The sequence below is a fragment of the Leuciscus leuciscus genome (assembly GCF_965113295.1).
Source record: "Leuciscus leuciscus genome assembly, chromosome: 19".
NCBI classification, from domain to species: Eukaryota; Metazoa; Chordata; class Actinopteri; order Cypriniformes; family Leuciscidae; genus Leuciscus; species Leuciscus leuciscus.
Genome location: NC_138743.1, coordinates 26,200,009 through 26,219,639, shown reverse-complemented (window position 1 = coordinate 26,219,639; position 19,631 = coordinate 26,200,009). Strand labels below are relative to the sequence as shown.

General features: G+C 38.8%; 1 protein-coding gene and 1 long non-coding RNA gene across 2 annotated transcripts in view; one reads left to right on the top strand and one right to left on the bottom strand.

The window, feature by feature from the left end:
- Positions 1-5,240: 5,240 nt before the first annotated feature.
- six4b (SIX homeobox 4b) lies at positions 5,241-12,711 on the bottom strand. The gene is made up of 3 exons (XM_082146817.1): positions 11,824-12,711; positions 9,112-9,749; positions 5,241-6,918 (listed from the first exon to the last, which is right to left on the bottom strand). The coding sequence occupies exons 1-3, from the start codon at positions 12,555-12,557 to the stop codon at positions 6,443-6,445; spliced, it is 1,848 nt and encodes a 615-aa protein (XP_082002943.1). The 5' UTR covers positions 12,558-12,711; the 3' UTR covers positions 5,241-6,442.
- The window catches only part of LOC309481845, a 26,589-nt gene continuing 19,631 nt past the window's right edge, over positions 12,674-19,631 (top strand). The window contains exons 1-2 of the long non-coding RNA XR_014200110.1: positions 12,674-12,813; positions 14,137-14,347. This is a non-coding gene — a long non-coding RNA (uncharacterized lncRNA). The remainder of the gene's footprint in view (positions 12,814-14,136; positions 14,348-19,631) is intronic.

The window sequence follows — 19,631 nt, the reverse complement described above, 5'->3', positions numbered from 1 at the left end:
TGCTACAGTTATTGACTCTACTTGTGCCATTGTCAAAGGCACGCGCTCTGCGCAACGTCTAGATGCGCGCGGAGATATTTGGAGTTCCATTAAAAACAATCAGCCTCTCGAGCTGGTAGATAACATAATGGTTATCACTAGATAAGCAGCGCCCCCGGCTCTTCAAGCTATTCGACAGAACATGCAAGGCCAGTAGAATCACTGAAATGGCGCTGGTTACACAAAGATGCAAGACTGCATTTATTTATAAGGATAAACTGAGACAAATCTAGTTAATATCAACAAATTACCCGCTTCAAGTGCTGTTTATTTGAGTTCAACAAAATCGGTGAAAAACAAAAATTAGAGAAATTTTGTTATATTTAATATATATATAATCAAAATTGATCATGTTTTTTTTCTTATTTTTTTCTTTTCTGCTTTTACTTTATTTGAACTTGAGATCAAAACATCAAACATAGCTACTTAAATTATTTGTATTCTTTAGGCTCAGAAAAAAATGCATTCTTTCCAGCTCTTTCTTTCTAGCCCTCTCCCCTCTCTCTGTACAGTGAAATCTAAAACCGATGCATTAGTAAATGAGTTCTGTGTTCGTCGAGGTCCTTGCCATCCAGACGCTGTTTTAAGGCATAGATCGCGTTTCTTTATCTTCGTAGAAATCTGCAACCTGACACCGCGGCGACGCGAAACTCACAATCACTCACCCAGAATGGAGCACCTCTTTTAATTTAATTTGAGACGCGGCGTTCATTTTTAAGTCGCTCTTTACGCATGGGCCAGTTAATGTAGACTAAAGCTACTCAAGGAGCCTCCACTGTTCCCTCTATGGGCTGAAATGATCTTGCAAGCCTCAAGACACTGGGATAAAACGAGGACTTAATCGGTTTTAGCAGCCAATCCGTGCACCTGTGAAAACAACTTTTTTGCCCACTGTCTCTGAAGGGTCAGAGGAGCAGGCTAATGAAAGCTGCCCCGTCCATCTGTCCTGAGGGATCACCCAAGGCACAAAAAAACTTAGCAAAACGTTAACGCTAAAGATGTACCACTAGTAAATATTTTCTGGGCTTACAATTTATTTTCTAATGCTAAATAAATTGTTGTATTACGCTACATTTGATATTTTTAGAAGAAGTAAAAACACGATTTTGTGTAATTTGTTCACTTTAAGTTTTGTGAATAATTTTGTCTCATTTTACAAAATTAAACAAAACCTTGCAAAACATTAAACGTTTTTAATGCGTAGCTTGTAAATATATATAAATATAGGCTATGTATTTTTTTTTTTCATGATTTATCGCAACTTTTTATCGTCAAATCAACTTAGATAATTAATGTGGTTCAGATAACATAATATTTTGAGTTTCTATTTATTAAACCAATCTCCTTCATTGCATTAACTCAAATTTCTAATTTCAATGAACTAAAAATTTTAAGGCAACGTCCCGGTGACTTCTTCAAGTGAAACCAACAATATTTTTACACATTGAGGGTCTTGTAAATTATTTTGACTTCTCTATCACATATGTCATTGGATTAAATGACGTTTCATACGTTTTTAACGATGGTTTCCCAATCCATAACCAATTTTCCATTGCTGTATGTGACTAGACTTTATTGAATTTAACGACATTTAGGTCTATTTCGTCAGTGGGGTCAAGTATCAGCGTCAGTGTAACAGCACACGGGCCTGTGATTGACGGCGCTCGGGTTGTCGTAATGTCTCCAGCACATTGCCGCGCGCCCCCTCCTTAAACCTCAGAAATCGAAAGGCCGTGCCCGTTCTCAGGCCTTGATCATTTCAAGATGTGCTCTTTTATGGCCTAAAGGCGAGGGTTGGCAAGGTCGACGCGAACTCCGGCACACATACCAATGGTAAACACACCATAAACTGCTTCCCTCAAAAAAGCAATCACGGTAGGCTATACAATGAACAACAATGAGGTCATTCTCTTAAAGTAAGGTTCAGTCATGTCCATAACTCTCCAAGCGTAGTAAACAGAAAATCTGAAATGTAAAAAAAATATATTAAATCAGTTCGACGCAGAAATTTCGTTCGTAAACACGTTATTCTTAATTTTCAGCAGGCGTAGAGTCTAGCGTGTTGTTCTATGGTGCGATGTGAAAGGCTAACATCAAAGCAATCAAATTTTTGTCCAAAGACAAAAACATATCTGAATTAATGATCAGTTAAATTAAAAATAATAAAACAACACAAATCTAATTTTGGTCATTGGTAAGGAGAGAATCAAAGAATTGGTTTGAAATGTAAAGTGACATTTACATTTAATTATTAAAGTCAGGGTAAAGGTAATCTGGCCAACATTAGGCCTATTCAATTCAGTTTATTTGCCAGACTCATGTCCAAAAGCCACGCAAGACAGGACAGAGAATAACAAACAAAACAAACAAGCAAACATACATTGGGTAATTTGAGGCATCAATAATTTAAATTTTTTTTTTAAACCTCTTCTTGGTTTATGAAAATGAGAACCTGATACAGAGACACTTTATATTATTTCATACATGATTATTTTTGTACTTGATTTCGTATTTGATTGTTTTGTTTTTTGTTCAGATTTTTTCTTGAGATTTTAAAGCATTGTTTAATTTACTGTACAAGAAAGACTTTTTTCCGTTGTGTCCTCAGTAGAGGACATCAGGACTGTGTGTGTGTGTGTGTGTGTGTGTGTGTGTGTGTGTGTGTGTGTGTGTGTGTGTGTGTGTGTGTGTGTGTGTGTGTGTGTGTGTGTGTGTGTTCATCTGGTGGGAGAGACAGCAGATTAATTACATAGGCCTACTTTTTTTATATAATTCGTATGAAATAAGATATTTCTTTCGAACTTCTTTCTTTTTTTTTCTTTTTTTTTACAAAAGTGATTGTGTCATCTGTTTATTATGCCCCAAACACTACTTCGAAAATAATATATAAATAAAAATAAATAAGAAATGTTTCTTTTTTCTTTTTCTGACTCCCAGTAGGACATGATTAGGACATTCGTCATTTTGTCACATTGTTAATGTCTCTCCCCATTCTAATCAGAAACGTCAATGATAACAATAAATGCGGTTATTTCATAAAGTAGCTTGTACTTGCTGTCTGCACAAGAATGTGATAGAACAAGTTTTTTCTAAAGTTGTATTTTTAAGCGTTTATGTGTGGTATCAAGCCTTTGGTTTCCTCATGCCACAAACCCATCAGCATTCATGCTTATACTTTTCTAGTTAGGTAAAGTTTAAAGTCAAAGTCAAAGCAGACCCATGCCACAAAGCTCTCAATACAGCATTTAAAACTAGCTTATGAGCATCCCTTACATTTAATGGACTAGATATTGAAGTCATTCTGCTGACCCCTGCTGGCTTGGATGTTCTAGTGATATTAAAACATATATTATTATATTATATAATTCTATGATATATAGAATTATATTGTAAATATTTATTTGATATATATATATATATATATATATAAAGATATATAAATATTTTATAATCCCTTTGCTTATGATGTTTTTTGTGTATGAAAGTATTTGGAAGTACTTGTTCACTCAGTGTTTTCATAAAACAAACATAGATTATTGTTCTCTAGATTGAAGAAGTGTGTACAGAAGTGGTGGGTCTCAGACCCAGTTGCCCCTTAACCTCACATTAGCAGTGGGCACGAGGGTCCGGTTACATGTGCTTCACAGTCTGCTGTGTTTCACTAAATGTCACACTATGAAACCTCCAGAAAAAGTCAGGGGTCAGGTTCTTTAATAAGCCCACTTCTGCAGGGTTTCTTATTTTTTATGGCCTGTCTTTCCCAGGATTTATGAACATCTTCACTTTGTTAATTTTTTTTTTAAAATATGCTGAAAAAATTGCTGTCTTCTGGAGTGTGAATCTGCTAAACCGTGAACAAAAAAAAAAAACCCTGGTATACAGTACTTTTCTCATGATATATATATCTATGTGGTTGACACTAAGTTCCTTGTACTTTACATTCTTTTAGTGAAACTGGAGAGCGAATTAAAAGAAAGGTGTTTTTTTGTTCTCTTCTGTGCCTTTTGTTATAAAAGATGAACCATTCCATTCACGGTACAAGGTGATGGAGTGACGTATTTTGTATTTAAATGATACAGAAAAGCAACATAACACTGCTTCCCATGAAACGCACAGTGACATATAGTCTGCCAAGGGGAAATTGGGGACATAAAACACACATGTCCCTCCTTCGTGCGCCCACCATTTCTTTGCTTAAAGCCCAGGACAATAGTGCTTTCTTACCCTGCAGTATTCCAGGAGGCGCCACCTGATACCTGGCAATCAGCTAATCTGGTGCCCTAGGCGACAGGGTCACCTTTGGGCAGGTAACAATAGATTCTTTACCCAATGTGCTTTTTTGTCATCTCCTTTGTGCGAGGGAGCAAATCCTACCTGGGCGCCATTCAATTAGCGCTGACTCACACGGGCTGGTGTAGACAACTGTGCGCCAAGACAAGGAAATGTTCCCACGGCAGTAAACAGACTTTGGGCATTCTGGCTCCTACTTTCACACTTTCTTGAACAATCAAAATTTGCATAGATACCAGTCTCATTTATTAAAATATCTGCTGCCTATTATGTGCTACAACACGTTGATGTGCGATATTAAATTCCTGTTTAATAATATTCAGAACAGAGTATATATCTCCTATCACCGTTCATAATCTACCAAACGATGAGCCTGCATTTTTGCCCTGGAGACCTGGCCAAAAGTCTATTCCTGCTAGATCATGTGAGGACGGTTCAGGAAATCTAATAAGGATATGTAACTTCTCCTCATATACTCTGGCTTTTTGGATGACCTTTACTTTGAGTAATGTCATGACAGGTACCATATGACACTTTAAGAGTGAGCGGGGCTTATTCAGCTGTCAGGTTTTGGCTAGAGATCACAGAGGACGCCCCTGGTGAGAACACAAGCTTGATCTCCACCGTCCTGCATATGTGTACGTCCATGCATTAGTAATGTCTGAGATCACCGCCAGCCATCCAGGGGGTCCAAGTTGTAGCCTGATCTGGTTAAATGGATAGTCTTGGATGTCCTTTAGACCAACATCATGCCTGCCATTGGTTAAAACATATATCCGACTTACCTGGTGCTTCCAATAAGAGATGATTCATTGAAAGTGATGTCATTCCCTTTACTTATTGAATTATCTGGCTAGGACTCTAATGTGAAACACCGGTGTCAGTGACATAGACAACCCTCAGATCATTCATTATATATGTACAAATATAAATATTTAATAGGGTGGAAGGGTTTAGAAAAAATAGTTTTTTCAAGCAGGACTGACGTTTTAGGTTTTCTCATGGTTCTTGAAGTATATGTACAGAGCTTGCTTTTGGTGTAAAGGTGCGGTCACATTAGTGAAATCTTAGCAAAATTTGGAGACAGAAAATGTCATTTGTCTATTTTCAATATTGTAGCGATATATGATGAACTGAAGTCACTTTCAAACAAAGCAGCTTTCTGTAGGTCAATGTAGCGAATTTGCGAGACTAATTTGAACCTGTTGTGAAATCTGTGAGGGGAAACCTTTCACCCTAATGCAAAATATCCCAATTGTGGATTCCTATCGAAATGACTGCATTCCGCCAATGAAATTTGCTGAACTACAATAAATGTGACCACACCTTAAGAATATTCTTCTTGTCCTGCAAGGATCAAAGAACTGATACCGGGCATTTTCTAAAGATAAAGTAAATGACAGCATATGCCCAAATCATTTTAAAACAGTCTGCACACAAATCAAGAAAAACAAACACTCATACTTCAGTTATTTCTCATAAATTCTAAAAAACAAATGTCTTGTTGTCTAGCTTCCTAGTATATTGACAGTTTATGAGGAAGGCACATGTGACCAGTTAATGGTCAAGATTATATACTTTACAAAACAAAACAAAAAAAGTCCACACTGGGATGCATAGAAAGAGTTGTATGTTTGAATCAAAAATTCTGTAACATAAAATTCCTCAAGTCAAACATAGCAAAATAAGCTTTATCACATTTGCATCGTCACACTCAAAGAATTTAAATACAAAAGACCATAAACAACAACAACAACAAAAATCTGTGCTTCAGTAAAATCTTGTAAAATGAAAAAAGCTGCATTTTTTTTTATTCAGAGCACATTTGTTTTGTGCTTTTTAATGGGTCTTTTCGTACATGTTTTGAGGTGCGAGTAAAGACACTGCAGCCAAATAATCTTCAGAAGGTCAGTGCATTGCCTGGTACATTCTGCAGCCCTCTTAGTGCAAGTTGGGATATCTGAGGACAGGAAGGCACTGTTCGTATTTTATATCCATCGGTAGGGTTCATTTGAGAATGGTTTGTGCTTACAGAGTCCGTAAGAACACAGTGTGGTTAGACAAAACCGGTCCAGCACGACTGAAATGCTGCTCTTAATTTTTAATGACATCATCAGAGGTCGCTTCCATCATCGTCCATCTGTACAGTCTGCAGCTTGGCCAGCTCTTTCCCTTCCATGTCCAGATCCCCACAAACAACCCTGACTGGGCCTTCTCCTGCCCTAGAAGCAACATGCAGGCTGTTGGGCAGCTGGACATCTTGAGACCTGTAGTCTGAAGACAGGGCTACACTGTTCTCTTGGAGACCACGTCCAGCTTGACTCAGAGCGTGATGTACCTCGGTGCTGGAGAGGGCAGAGGTGACTGTGGCTGTTACGGTAGGTTGAAGAGAACCACTAGAGGAGGAAGACGAAAGGAAAAGGGAGGCTGTGTAGCCCAGGTTGCCTCCTTGGTCCAGGGGCATTTCAGAATGATAAGCGTAGTTTCCAGACACATCCAAAGGCTCCTGCTTCACAGTCTGGGTGTAGAGCAGGGTTTGGCTCGAGTGCTGGGGAGAGTCACTGACCACATTGCCCAAAGGAGCAGAGCCTGTATAGAGGATGAAAGAGAAAATGAAATCCAGTTTAGTAAATGTAGTTCTCCATCTCTAGTAAGCTTCATAAACTATTGAATAGGCTATATGTGACACGCACGTGCTCTATCTATTTAAGCCGGAAGTTGCAATTGTTTAAAACAGGATTAGTAAAAATATATATGTAAATTGTTTTTGGTGTGTCTTATATTGTTTGTAATTCTAAATTTAAATACCGTTTTGTACCGTTTTTAAACCGTTTAACGTGTCGTGGGCAGATCGCTGTAGCGGCATCATTAGTTAGACGCATCATATCATTAGCCGCATTAGTTAGCAAGAAAACTGAATTTTAAAGAAGAGCTTATTGCAAAATGTGTAAATATATTGTTAAATATATGAAGTAGGCTATATTATAAATTAAGTGCATGTTTCACATGTTTTACTTAATTATTTTATGTAGGCCTATGTTTAAATAAATATCCTAATGCTGTCAAAAATGTCAGTTTGTAATCTATAGAGACCTTTTTTTCTTCTTTTTTTTTTTTAAGTGGACAGTTAGGATTTTTATTATTATTTTGTATTATGTAGAACCATAATATTTATATCATTAGTGAAAACAGACTTTCCCTTTTCATTCAGTGCATAAAACACACGGTCAAAACGACTCAAAATAACATAGTTCGCATATTGTGCTGTGACTTCAAGGTAAACCTAAACACCTTTGCAGAATGGCCTGGACATCAACCCTCCCAGTTTAATACAATTCATTTGAGAATGGATGAGAGAGAAAGGACAGAGCGTGAAGGTGTGATCTGTTTATCCAGATGGGACTCCTTTGTTGCTATCTCAAGAAGCTCGCATCTTTTTCTCTCTCTTTCTTTCTCTGTCATTCTTTCAGTCTATCTTTTTGTACTTCTTTTCCTTCTTTTCTTCAGAACTTTTCAAGTGAACTGTAAAATGAAACACCTTTTTCATTTTCTGTTTGCGGTTAGACTCGCTATGATTTCCTTGTAACTCTAGAATGTGGTTCTTGGCACATGTCTCTTGCAGTGACAGCCTCTGGCTTTCGGCCAGACACTTTTCTTCCATTAGGCTTGCACAAATGTCTGATAAATAATCACAGAGCCCGAACTCCTCCTCCCCTCGCTTTACTAGCTCACTTTCTGAAACTAGAACCAACGTTTTCTGCAAGTTTTCTGTAGCTTCCCGCAGTCATTGCTTGTGAGGGTGGGCTGTTGTGTAAAGGGGGTCAGGAACATATTTTCCTTCCATCTGACTTGTACATTTTGAACAAAATCTGAAATGATATCTCACTAGTTTTGGCTTCGTAGACAAGAATGGCATTGCAAGGAAATTGCTAATGTTTCTTTGTATTTGTGAGGCACTGGAGATCAAACTTTGTGTTTTTTATGAAGACATATTTTATTGAATTGCCTTGAAAATTATGGGCACAAGGAAACAGGGTTTCGGCTAAACAATTTTAATATCGTCTTTTTCTTGCTGGATCGTTTGGGCCCAACTGTTTTCCTTCTAAATCAAAAGTTCAGCCAGGGGTGGGTTTGTTTTTATGTGGCTCGTAAACTGCATATTAAAGGATAAAACAGACGAGCGAGAGAGGAGCAGAACGCAGCTAGCCTTGCTGTTATTGATGTGGCCATAAAATATTCATGGAAAGAACCATTAGTGAGTGGTTAGGGCCATGAAGGGGAGGTGGGGACCGTGTTGAGAGGCCTGCGTTTGGTATGATCCTCTAGCCAGTTGACCTGGACCCTCACATGCCTCTCACAGTTTTACCCACAATGCTCTCCAACTGCCCGCGACCAACAAGGCTCTCTTGCAAAACCTCTGCTCTTTTGCATCTAGCTCTGCGGTCACTTTTGGCAAGCTTAACCGCTTAAATGTTCAGTCTTATTCTCCAAAGCGATGATGTAATTACTCTGGCTCTTATGAGCTCACTAGAAGTGCTCCGACTACTTTAGGTATTGTTGTTATTGTATCTTCAAAGACATATGCATGAGACTCAGAGGCGCAAATCAGACGTTTTAAACTGGAAGTGGCAGACAACAACGTTGTTGACATTCATTGAATGCACAAAAAGAACAAAATATGTTCCTTAAGTGTTCTGCAGAAGAAAGTCAGTCATACAGTCATTGTATTTTTGGGTGAACATCCCTTTAAGCAATATATCTAATTGAACAAGGTCCTCCTACCGTGAGTGGATGATGTTGAGGATGGTGGAAGCATTAGAGGAGGAAGACCCATGGTGGTTTCATTTCCTTGGAGATTGACCACACTGTAACTGCTGAGATGAAGGGCTCCTGAGGTAGTAGATGGCGTGGAGGGGGTCGAAGCAAAGGAGACCACTGAAGAAATAACTCCATCTTCAGCATTGGAAACTAGAGTCTGCATGGCGTCTAGCTTTCCAGAGGCAGGTTCAGAAACCCCCATTGGGAATGGAGCATAAGACACAGAAGACCCACCTAACAGCCTCTCCTGACTGTGATGGGAGAGCCTCTGGGGATCAAAGGTCAAGAAATGGCCGCTTGTGGTGCCAAGTCCATTCAGGAGAGCATTGCTACTGTGTGATTGAACGTAGCCTCCACCGTTGATGTAGTGAGCATTCACGCTCGCTAGGTCACCGTTAAAATTCATTCCTCCAGCTGCGTGTGGGGGCATTTTTACATCTCCAATTTGTTGGATGACGGTGGTTGTTCCTCCATCCAAGTAAACTGTAGGGGGGGCTGTTCCATGTGCGACTGAGCTAGAAGAGCCGCTGGAGAGGGGACGTGGTGACAAGTCCTCCTGGCCTTTACTGGACTCATCTTCTGTGCTGTGATTATCTGACTCGCTGAAAAAAAAGAAAGAAAAAAAATCATTGTTTAAGAAATAGACCCTTTGGTTTGTGTGTGTGTGTGTGTGTGTGTGTGTGTGTGTGTGTGTGTGTGTGTGTGTGTGTGTGTGTGTGTGTGTGTGTGTGTGTGTGTGTGTGTGTGTGTGCGTGTGTGTGCGTGTGTGTGTGTGTGTGTGTGTGTGTGTGTGTGTGTGTGTGTGTGTGTGTGTGTGTGTGTGTGTGTGTGTGTGTGTGTGTGTGTGTGCGTGCGAGCGAGCGTGAGTGCGTGCGTGTGTGTGTGTGTGTGTGTGTGTGTGTTTATTTATAACTTTGGTGCTGAAAATGTGTTTTGCATGAGAAATGGCTTTTTTTCCTACATAGTCATCCACCATTTGCACTCTTGGGAATTTACTCTTTTCATTTTGAATTGTTGTAGTTTACTTCATATTTTCCAGAAAATGTAATAACAATAATAAAAAAAAAATCCATACTCATTTTATAATGCCTTATGTGTTGTGTGTGTAACATTTCAGATATCTTAGTTTCTTTGTTTCTCTGTTAATAAGCAATTTATTTATTTTTTTATGTAGTTTCAAAATTAAAAATTTAAGAACGTATAAGCACTAGCTGCTTTATCAGTAGCCTATATGCACTTGTGTAGATACACTTTAGGAAATAGACTTTATAAACCAATTGATTAACTTGTAAGCACATTGAAATCACAAATAGGCTACTGTAAAAGTCAACCTCTTGTGCGCTTCTAAAAACAGACCGCTATAATAAAATAATTTTCTGTAAATATCTCAGCCATCATTTCTAAAGTTGACTTCTTGCCCCCGCGGGTCAAAAATCAGATAAAAGGATCTGAGCTCTTGGAGGCATTTGGAGGGTCTCTTTACAGACTATGACAGCTGCGGGTGGATCGTTCAGAGTGACTCGAGCAAGTCGCATCTATATACAAAGATCTTATTGACACGACAAACCGTTGATCTTTTCTGATTCAAAAGGCTCGCATAAGGAGTTCATGGGCATCTTCGTTCGAACAATGAATAATTATCTTCGTCAGGGTGACAGTGCAACATCAAAGCTAACGCTCACTGCAGACTCATACGGAAAAAAATGACATCCCTTATTTACGAGACTTAAGATTTATTATTTATGATAAAAGCAACATTTTGCGGGCGGTATGGTTAAGAGTTATTTCCACCGCAGCTTGAAACTATGTGTCATACAATCAAGATGCAAGCAAAAGTTTACAAATACAGAGCTGCTTCTTATCTGCCTCAGTTGCCTCAAGCTGTGAAGAGGATTTTGGCCACGTCAGGAGATTGAGTGCAGATCCCTCTGGGTGATTATCAGGGTGGGACAATGGCTTTAAAATCCAGAAACAAACATAGACAATAGCTATGGTAATGCAATGGCTGATCATATCTAAAGTAAACCGATGGTCTGTTTTGGTAGTGTTTGAAAGCAACTACACACGTCTGTTAAAATGTTTGTCAGCTCTTTGTTTTGCTTATCCAATTAATGTGACCCTTTCAATTAAATCTGACCATTTATAAAATGTCTACATCGTTAAAAGAGGCTTAATATTGATTAGCTGAACCGACTCTACTCAAAATGTTGGTTTTGCATGTCAAAGAACTTTTAAACAATTCTTCAAATAACGTTTTATTCTCCCAATTCTTTTGAAAATCATATCATATGTAGGCCTACTTCAAACATTTACTTTAAAATTGATTTCAAAGGTTTCAGAGACGAATATAATCTGAACAACTTTTTATACAACATAAACAACTTTTTGTGATAGCCAACTCAAGAACCCTATATAGCCTACAGCCAAAATAGCTTTAAATAAGAAAATGATTCGTTGATAACACTATGTGACTTCAAAGAACCACTGAAGAACCTTAATTTTTTTAAGAGAGAACGCGTCACGGTCTCCACGTTCTTTAAAACTACACCTAGAAGCGCTCAAAGCTTCGTATTTCAAAACATTGATGAAACGTGTCCTCCATTCGGTCTCGCGCATTCCATCATACGTGTCCCCCTCTCAGTCAATGATTTAGATACAACTATAACTGCGTCCTACCTTTTTGACTGCGCCTCGGATGGATTTCTGTCTCTCTGCCTCCTATTTTTGAACCAGTTGCTGACCTGCGTCAGAGAAAGTCCTGTCATTTTAGCCAGATTTCGTTTCTCGGCTGGAGATGGGTACCGGTTCCGCTTGTACATTTCCTTCAGCGCGTTCCTAGACCTCTCTTTGAAACAATACACGGTTTCCTCTCCGTCCCAGATTGTCCGAGGCAGCGGATATTTCCTGCGTAAGCGATACTTGTCCACGGCACCCAGCGGTCTGCCCCGCGCCTTCTCCGCCTCGGTGTAGCGCGCCTTGTACCACATATCCTGCAGGGACGGGTGGTTTGACGGACTGAAACTGTGGTTCTCCAAAATGCAGTAGAGCTCTTGGTAGCGGGCCTGGTGGAAAGCGACTATCGCTTGAGCTTTCAAGATGCTCTCGTTCCCCTGCAGCAGGTCACTCTGCGGAAGTGACCAGAGGAACCTGGCCAGGCGCTCCACGTTCCCACCCTGCAGCAGCGCTTCGCAGACGCACGCGACCTGCTCTGGGGAAAAGGCCAGGGAGGCCGGCGAGCAGTCCAAAAGTTCGGCATTCTCCATCTGCAACTCCGCGGGGTCCAGCACTGACAGCTTGACACTCCCACGATTCTCCCTCTTGATCTCATCGGCACTAATGACCTCGCTTGAGGAAGAAGACATTTTGAACGCGTCCTGATAAGTCACTCCTCTGGGTTTCAGGCAGCACATCAGGCGATCGGGTTTCGCCCCTCCATCCAAGCACGATCAGGTATCTGGCCACTGTGTGGTGTGGATAAGATCTGGCGTCCCCCGTTTCACTACAAGTTTAACTCCACAGCCCACGTTGGAAAGGAGTCCAAGTCCTGAGCGCATTTTGATTCGCCGCTCTGGCCCTGCGGGGTGGAGCGACTGGGATGTGAAGACAAATGTTTGCGCTGGGCACGTCCATCAAGGGTGCCATTTATAACGCGGGTACCTGCGCAAGGTAATGCAGGCTGCACTTCGTTCTCACACAATACTAAGAACGAGTTTTCACATTTTCACATGAATGAATGAATGAATGAATGAATGAATGAATGAATGAATGAATGAGGCATTTATTTATGAGGCACTACATGTACAAAGTAGTTGCTTCCTGTTCAGATTGTGTCATCACTGACTGCTATGAGGCCAAAACATGCCTTTTCTTGAAGAATGAGTAGTAAAAGCAACTCAGAAATGAGCTTAATAGGCGATATCACTACCCTGCGGAGGTGATAAGACCCCCCAAAAAGAAGTGTAATTTTATGTCATGATCTGTTAATGAAAATTAAAAGACTATCATCTGAATGAGCATATCTGTATGCTCAATTAAGATAACTTCACATTTCAAGTTATCTAAACTTAAAATAAAGTAGACTGGACTATAAAACAAGTGAAATTAACATATAATTTGAGTTGGGACAACTTTACATTTCAAGTTGACTGAACTGAAATTATTAATTTCAGTTGTTTAATAGAGTCTAGTCAACTTTATTATTTATAAGTCTATATTCTTTATTCTCTACAACATTTCAACTTCGCTAAACTATATATATATACACACACATACATTTTCTGTATACGTTTTTATATGTTTTCCAAAGACTTGTATTTGCCCTAGAAGCACACAGTGTTTTTAAAGTTGTTAGCCTGCTTTATGTATTTATATATTTGATTAAAATATTTACTAAATATTTACTATTTTTATTCAAATGTTTAAAGTGAACTGATGGTGACATTTTTGAATACCACAATTAATTATTCATACACAAACTTTAAAACCCCAGTATTGGTTATAACAACAGGACTCCTTGTACTTGACATTTATTTTTCACAGTTTTGAGTTAATTTATATATTTACAAACTTCTTTAATTTATAGCAGATAAATATGGGAATAGTATATATCAAAGCGTGAGACACAGAAAGCAAAATAAATAAATCTAAGATGCAGAAATTGAAGCAAAATGTGCTACAACACTACTCGACTTTTAGACAATAAAATCTCAGAGCCAATGCTTTGCTCATTGTCATGCTCTGAGTATATGTTTATGTTTATTTTGGAGATATAGTGTATTGTCTTGAAAGCTTCACCTTTAACTTAAAGACATTAAATTAAAGGAATATGAAAAATAACTAAATTATGCAATGCTATTTATTTATTTAAGTTGTGTAAGAAACAAGCATTTTCTGAGTCTCAAATATTGCACTGCAACTTCCATCTGTTTATGTCTGTCCATTTGTCAGACAGGCACTGACAATCTGCTTCTTGATTGCACTTTTTTTCAGTTTGTCATGCTGTTTACTGGAAACTGAAGGTCTGTATGGGAGCCAACAACCGCAACAGCTGACAGGAGGCCCCAGAAGCCTCCCACAAAAGCAAAGGGAAGTTTGATGTGATTGCATCCCTAAAATTAAACCCAGCACAAACAGAATGCCTGGCAGCAGCTCTGTGCACAACCCTGCATTCACATGCTCTTGGTATGAAGGTGGAATGAAGGTACGTAGGTACCAGACTTTATAGTGTCCAGTGCTTATAGAAGCCCATGCAGGGGAAAGGCAGTAAACTATGTCTGGGATGTTCAGCCATATCAGGAATGGACTATGTAATGAAGTGAGCTGTCATGAAGTTGTGTTATGGTGAATTACAAACATCAGGATAAGACCTCTGTATAACCTTGGGAGCATGCAGCTGTATAATGGCCACAGTGCTACCTTTATCCCTTAGATTTCCAGTTTAGATTAGGTGAAGTGTTGCCTGTTGTTGTGGGCATGGCTTTTGTTAGCTGATAATTGGTTTAAATGGTCTGTTAGAAACAATTAGAGACAATGGAGGATGATGTATAGTTTTTTTTTGTTGTTGTTGTTGCTGAATATTTTAAATCATTGTTATAAGCACTTTGTCAATCTCTACAAGGCTTGTTGATAGAAATATCAACTCTTTACAAGGATGTTATCTCTAATCAGTGTATGAAATGTTGTGATATGATGTGTTTCTTTACAATCCATCATTGTAAATGGAGCATATTGGCTTGCGCTCATGCACATCCATATGTGCACACTGCTAAGTTTTATGTGATTTATGTCTTGCATGTTTTTTTTTTCTTTTCTTCTTTTTTTCTTTTCTTTTTTTTACAATTTAAAATAGTCCATTCTCATTGTTAGTTTCTGTTCACTAGCTGGGTGGCTTGTGAAGATTTCCCTGGTTGAATCAATGTGTAAGAGTGGGATGATAAGTTTGTCATAGGGGGCTGGGTGTTGGAATTCACCAGAGAATTTCCTGCCAGTTTAAATCCTCAGTATACCTGGAGCTTCAGCAGATGATCCAAAACACATGCAACCAAATCCATCACAATGCTTCAGTTGACGGGCCAAAAGAGACCAAACAGAGAGAGAGAGAGAGAGAGAATGAAGGAGACCCAATATATTTTCTCTGAAATGTTCGTTCGTTCATTCATTCATGTTTGTTTGTTATTGTTTTGTATTTATTTTATCATTTTGATCCCAGATTGATCAACTTTCAAAGCTCCCTGAGGTGGTTTAGACAAGTTCATTATTCACTGAATAACTGTTTTTATTTATTTTATTTAGATTTATTAAAGTTAGTTTTTCTTTTTTCATTTTATTTATGCTATATATTTTTTATACCAGATTGATCAAAACGTTAAAGTTTTTTAAAAGGTTTAGATATGCTCCTCATTCATCATTCATTGCCATTTTATGTCTTGATATCAAGGTATAGAGAGTGAGTCCCTATTCCTCTAAAATATGTTCACCACCCGCTGTCTGTTTCATTGCTTGTGGCATCTCCACATGTCCGACACTATGGCCATGAATGAATCCTTTGTCGCACTGCAACTGCACAGAAGCAACCCACCCCAACCCTTCTGCAACCTCCATCCTTCCCTCCATATGTTCCCAATACATCTAAACCTGTGGCCTGGGGGCTACCACTAAGCACCTGTCCCAGCCTGGGCTACAAAGGGGGCTATTCTTCATGATGAATTGACAAGCTAAAATTTATGAAGACTTAGGAACTTCAGCGAGATAGGAGGGAGTGGGATATTATGTCTACTTTCATAATGTTTCTGAAGGTGATGGTCTGCGAGAGTGCAGATGAGTGCATGAGCGTGTGTTTGTCTATGTGCTTTGTGCATCTGTTTGTGCATGTCTTTCTTTGGTTTCCCCCATGTCTGGTTTTACCAGTCTTGCAAAGGGGATTTTTTTCAGTTTGTTCGCACCGCGCACTGAGCTGTTATCTGTGAGATCAGCGCATGCTAAATGTAGGATAAAATGCCCTTGATTTGACTGTAATGCTGAGTTTCGGATGGAATGTAAGCAAAACGAGTCAGCGCAAGCATTCTTTTATTTCTTCTGACAGAGGTTTGGCACATACTCTTTGGACATGCTTGTCTTAAAAAATGATCAATTTAACTTGCTTCACAGTTTGAACAGAGTTCAGCTTCCTCACTTCACCAGAAATGACATCATCATGGCTGTAAGTTTACGGTTGAGCGTTCCGATGGTTATAATGAAAATGCCAGGTTGAACAGATACGTTGGTTGCTGTGATGTTTTGCGTTCATTAAAGGTCATTCACGCTAAGGAAGATAACGATAATTATATCGTTTTAAATTAATAATCGTGCTAATTCTACGAAAATATGGATGTCCACATCACAGCTATAACACTATCGCTGGAATCACTTTAAGAATGATTTTTTTTTCGAGCTGATGAACGATAAAAACATTGACAGCCAATCAGAATCCAAAAAAATTTAAAGAGACAGATGACATAACTGCAGCGCGCTAATATAGTTGTTTTGCATTGGCTAATAGCCTGCAGTTTCTTAGTTACCTTCCTTATGTGAACGGGCCTTAAAGGGATAGTTTAACCAAACATTTTAATCCTGTAATAATTTACTCACCCTCAAGTTGTCCCAAACCTGTATGAATTTCTTTCTTCAGCTGAACAACAACAACAACAACAACATATATTTTGAAGAATATGTGTAGGCTAACCAAACAGTTACCCCACTGACTTCCATAGCATGGAAAAAAATACAATGGAAGTCAATGGGCCCAACGAGTTTATATAAAAAAAAAAAGTTATTTTGTTTTCAGCAGAGGAAAGAAATTCATACAGGTTTGGGACAGCTTGAGGGTGAGTAAATTATGACAGGATTTACATTTTTGGGTGAACTATCCCTTTAAGAGTGTGCATGGTATGCAGGATGTTTGCATTAGTGTGTGCCTATCTGTATGCTTAGGACCTGTTCAATAGGTAATTCTGACAGACAGGGAAATAAGCAGAAACTCAGAAAACCACTAGGGTAAACACACTCGTTTAAGATGAGACACCCCGCTACAAACAATGTTTTCACCTTTGTCTTGTTGTCAAGGTAATGATTTTTGACAACTATTTTTGAAGACTGGTTGCTCTGTATCAAATATATTGTGTAGGCGGTCAATGTTGGTGTTACATTTCCCACCCCTTTAATTGAGTTCTAAAGAAATAAATTGTCTTGTTGAACGCTGCAGGCAAACTGTCATCTTAATGCTCTGATCTCTGGGCCTGTGTGGCAGGCATACATGTGTTTAATTTAGTTGTCACTCTGCTGGAGGGGGAAGAAATGATCTTAACCTTCTAAGAATGATTGACAGTGGGACAAACCATTGCCTTGAAGAATGTGCTTTTTGTTTCAGTCATATTACCTTTTAGGTTGTTGCAGTTTATCATCAACAGCTAATCTTGCACTGTATTATCAAGTTAAGAGTCTTGCTACTTTTTGGCAAGAGTCCTGCTTTCTGACATCCCTAACTGACCCTTAATAAATATAATTAAATGCATTTAACCTATTGTTCAGCCATATCGGATTCCACCAATGAATATGAACAGCCGCAGATGAGTTGTTAAGATTATGCCTTTGGACACTGTAATGACATACACTGACATACAGTACATGCATTGTCAAATTCAGTAATCCCCCCCCCCGTTACTTATGGCAACAAACAAAGCTAAAATATAAAAATGACAAATATGACACTTGTATTGTAGTGACTTTGTCATCTGTGATGACTGTGCAGTATTTTGTATTGCCAACAAATCTTCCATTCCCAGGCTTCTCTGACCAGGGTGTGTTTTAACCTTGTGTACTGTCAACAACGGAGGAGGGTCACCCACACACACACACACACACACACACACACACACACACACACACACACACACACACACACCCACACACACACACACACACACACACACACACACACACACACACACACACACACACACACACACACACACACACACACCCACACCCACACACACACACACACACACACACACACACACACACACACACACACGCACGCACACACTCACACAAAAAAAACTATTTCAGACGATGAATCCTATTTTTCATCTACATTGCTTGTTTTTTTATATTAATGATATTAATTAATGTTATATTATAATACTAATAAATATTATTTTATTATTAAAATAAAATTTTTGTTTTGTACATAAAAATGAATATCCTACATTAATTGGTCAATAATAATAATAATAATAATAATAATAATATAAATGAATAAAATAAAATAAAAATGGAAAAATATTTATTAGGCCCTTAGTTTTGTGATTATTATTGGATATGTGTCAAATCTACATTAAATACTGCTCCTGCCACTCACATGCACACACAGTCTGTGTACACCTTCACACCTTCACAATGGATAACAGCTAATCTGAGGTTTTGTTGTTTTTTGTAATTACTTCTAAACAGTGTTGCTCAGTGAAGGAGCTTAAGCATGTGGAGTGGACCTCTGGGTCTGAGAATATAATGCTTTGCTGACATGGCTTCAAAAGACAGAATATTAAAGATAAAGGGAATGAGGTGAGAAGAACAAAAAAAAAGTGAATAATCAAGATAAAAGTGCACATTCACCTTCAAAATATTGATCAGGAAAGACCTCTGAAAATGCATTAAAGCATCAGCTCAGACAGTAGTTTTCCTTAGCCCCATCAATGTGGGAAATGTCTTGTCTTATCTTATCAGCAGTTGACTATCTCTTTCTCCCTGAGTTTGCAGTGTTTGCATAGGGGCTGCTGTGGAGAGCTTGCAGGTGTGAAGTCTGCTCCGTCAGGGCTTTATAGCTCCTGGCATAGTTGACTCCTTTCGCTGTATTGTTTATGTGTCCCACCCTCTGGCATCTATCCACATTTCACAGGTATTTCTCTCCATCAAACGTCATTATCAGGCATTATTGCTAAAGAAATGCTTGAGAAAATGTGTTTTTCTTGGCCTCTGTCTTCTCCCCTAAGGAGAGGAACTCAAATAAAGAATAATCCATACCTCTCATTTTGCAACATTTTGACACTGAAAAGAACTAATGAAAGGCAAATTAGGTCTTCTGTTGTCATGATTTATAAGAAGGTTTTAATCTAATTAAACAGGCACATCAGTCCAACTAGCTTTAAATAACATAATATCAGACTTGTATTTCAGGTTGTTCTTTGAAGGGATGACAAACACATCTGCCTTGACTCCAGTTTGTCACGTAGTGATCAAACCCACATTAAAAGGAATTGTGGATGAGTGCCTGCATGCTCCCCATGAGGATGATTACTCTTCACCAGTATGTTACATGTTTACATAAGCAAAGCAGGCCCGCTGTTTGACAGAGCTTCCTATGGCGATAATATTGACTAAAGGGGAGTTCTACTTAATTTGTTCCTCAGAGCACCTTTGGTTTGGTACCAGTGTTGCCAAGTGCGTGT